This window comes from Nematolebias whitei, chromosome 19, assembly GCF_014905685.2.
Source record: "Nematolebias whitei isolate Nwh7 chromosome 19, NemWhi1, whole genome shotgun sequence".
NCBI classification, from domain to species: Eukaryota; Metazoa; Chordata; class Actinopteri; order Cyprinodontiformes; family Rivulidae; genus Nematolebias; species Nematolebias whitei.
In genome coordinates, this window is record NC_056516.1 from 40,014,931 (window position 1) to 40,016,489 (window position 1,559).

The 1,559-nt window shown below is 52.1% G+C and overlaps 1 protein-coding gene across 1 annotated transcript in view; it reads right to left on the reverse strand.

The window, feature by feature from the left end:
- Positions 1 to 465: 465 nt before the first annotated feature.
- The window catches only part of psmb2 (proteasome 20S subunit beta 2), an 11,500-nt gene continuing 10,406 nt past the window's right edge, over positions 466 to 1,559 (reverse strand). Inside the window, exons 4-6 of the mRNA XM_037693723.1 lie at positions 960 to 1,122; positions 817 to 866; positions 466 to 658 (exon numbers count right to left, since the gene is read on the reverse strand). Of these exons, the coding sequence (XP_037549651.1) occupies positions 557 to 658; positions 817 to 866; positions 960 to 1,122 (315 nt within the window). The 3' untranslated portion in view covers positions 466 to 556. The remainder of the gene's footprint in view (positions 659 to 816; positions 867 to 959; positions 1,123 to 1,559) is intronic.

A 1,559-nucleotide genomic window follows, 5' to 3' on the forward strand; every position in this document is an offset into this window, starting at 1 on the left:
ACACACACACACACACACACTCACACAGACACACACACACACACACAGACACACACACACACAGCTGACAACAGGAAACACGAGCGATGGTGACTCCAGAGACCTGCAGGGATCATTCGAGTGTTTTTACCCTGAAAACCGTCACTCCTGAACTTTCCTTGTAAATACTGAGACGCCAGCAAACGCTCCTGCTTTATGCTTACCGCCCCGTCTGCGCTCTGTCAGGTACTCGAGTCTGTTCGTGTTCGGTGGTTCTGCCTCAGAACCTCGGTCCATCGCTGCAGAAACAATAAATCACTTTCACCCGTCCATTCTGGCCCCAACGGCTTCAACTGCAGCAGCAACCGTGCACACGTTGTGGAACACGTGCACGTCCTGCGTTAGTGAGCAGAGCCGGGAGGCTGCAGCGTTCCTGTGAGTCGGCCGAGGGAGCACAAAGCACCAGCAGGAAGACGAGCTGAGGGTCAGGCTTTTATTGGAACACAAACAGCAGAAAGGTCAGCGGTACAAACAGAGTGAGGGGCGGCGCGGTGGCGGAGCGGTGGACCACCGGCGGTCACTTGGCACCCACGCACAGCTTCTCCATGTCGTGGATGCCGTCCTTGTCAATCAAGCGGACGTTAAAGGAGGGAAGGTTCAGGATGAAGCGTTTGTTCAGCTGGAAGAGGAAGAAAGGAGAAGAAACATCGTTCAGACTTTGGTCTGAGTTCTGGGGCTGCAGGGTCAAAGGTCACACACAAGGTCCCAGGACGGCTCTGGGTCTGACAGCACAGGAAGTGAAGTTGATGTTTCAAACCAACGAAGAAGAAGACTCACCTCCTCCACACACTTCTTCAGCAGCTCCACGGCTTCATCTCGAGTCAGGTCTGCAACACAGGAACAGGAAGTGGAAACATTGAAAACTTGAAAACATCAGTGAAAACTCCAGGAGACTTCCTGCGGTTCTGTTTGGTTCTGACCCGGTCTGTAGTATCTGTCCAGGATGGACAGGGTGAGGAAGGCTCCATAACCGTGAGCAGCGAAGGGAGCTTTGGCCAGAGACGACAGGTAGTCCATGTAGAAGAGCCCGGGGCCGTCGGCGTCGTCGTAACCCGCCAGCAGCAGGTTCACGTGGTACGGGGTCTGCAGAGACCAGAGGACCGGATCAGAACACGACACGCCGTGGTCCTGTGGACTTCCTGACTCCTGACTCACAGTCACACACATTGACTTATCGTTCGCATCTCATGTGGTGGAACGACATTATGTACACAGCGTCCCAGTTACATCCCAGTTACATCCCAGTTACATCCCAGTTACATCCCAGTTACATCCCAGTTACATCCCAGTTACATCCAACAGTGAGATGTGAAAGAAAAACAGTAAGAAGATCAAAGTTATGAACGAAGACAAACATCAACTACATATTCACTAAACACTAAGAGCATAAAAACATTACATTGAACAGCAGCACGAACACGAGTCTGTGGGAGCAGATGAGCAGCATGAGCACATCAACATGAAACAGAGACGAGACCGGCTGCTAATCCCGTTAGCTGCTAGCTGAAACAGAGACGAGA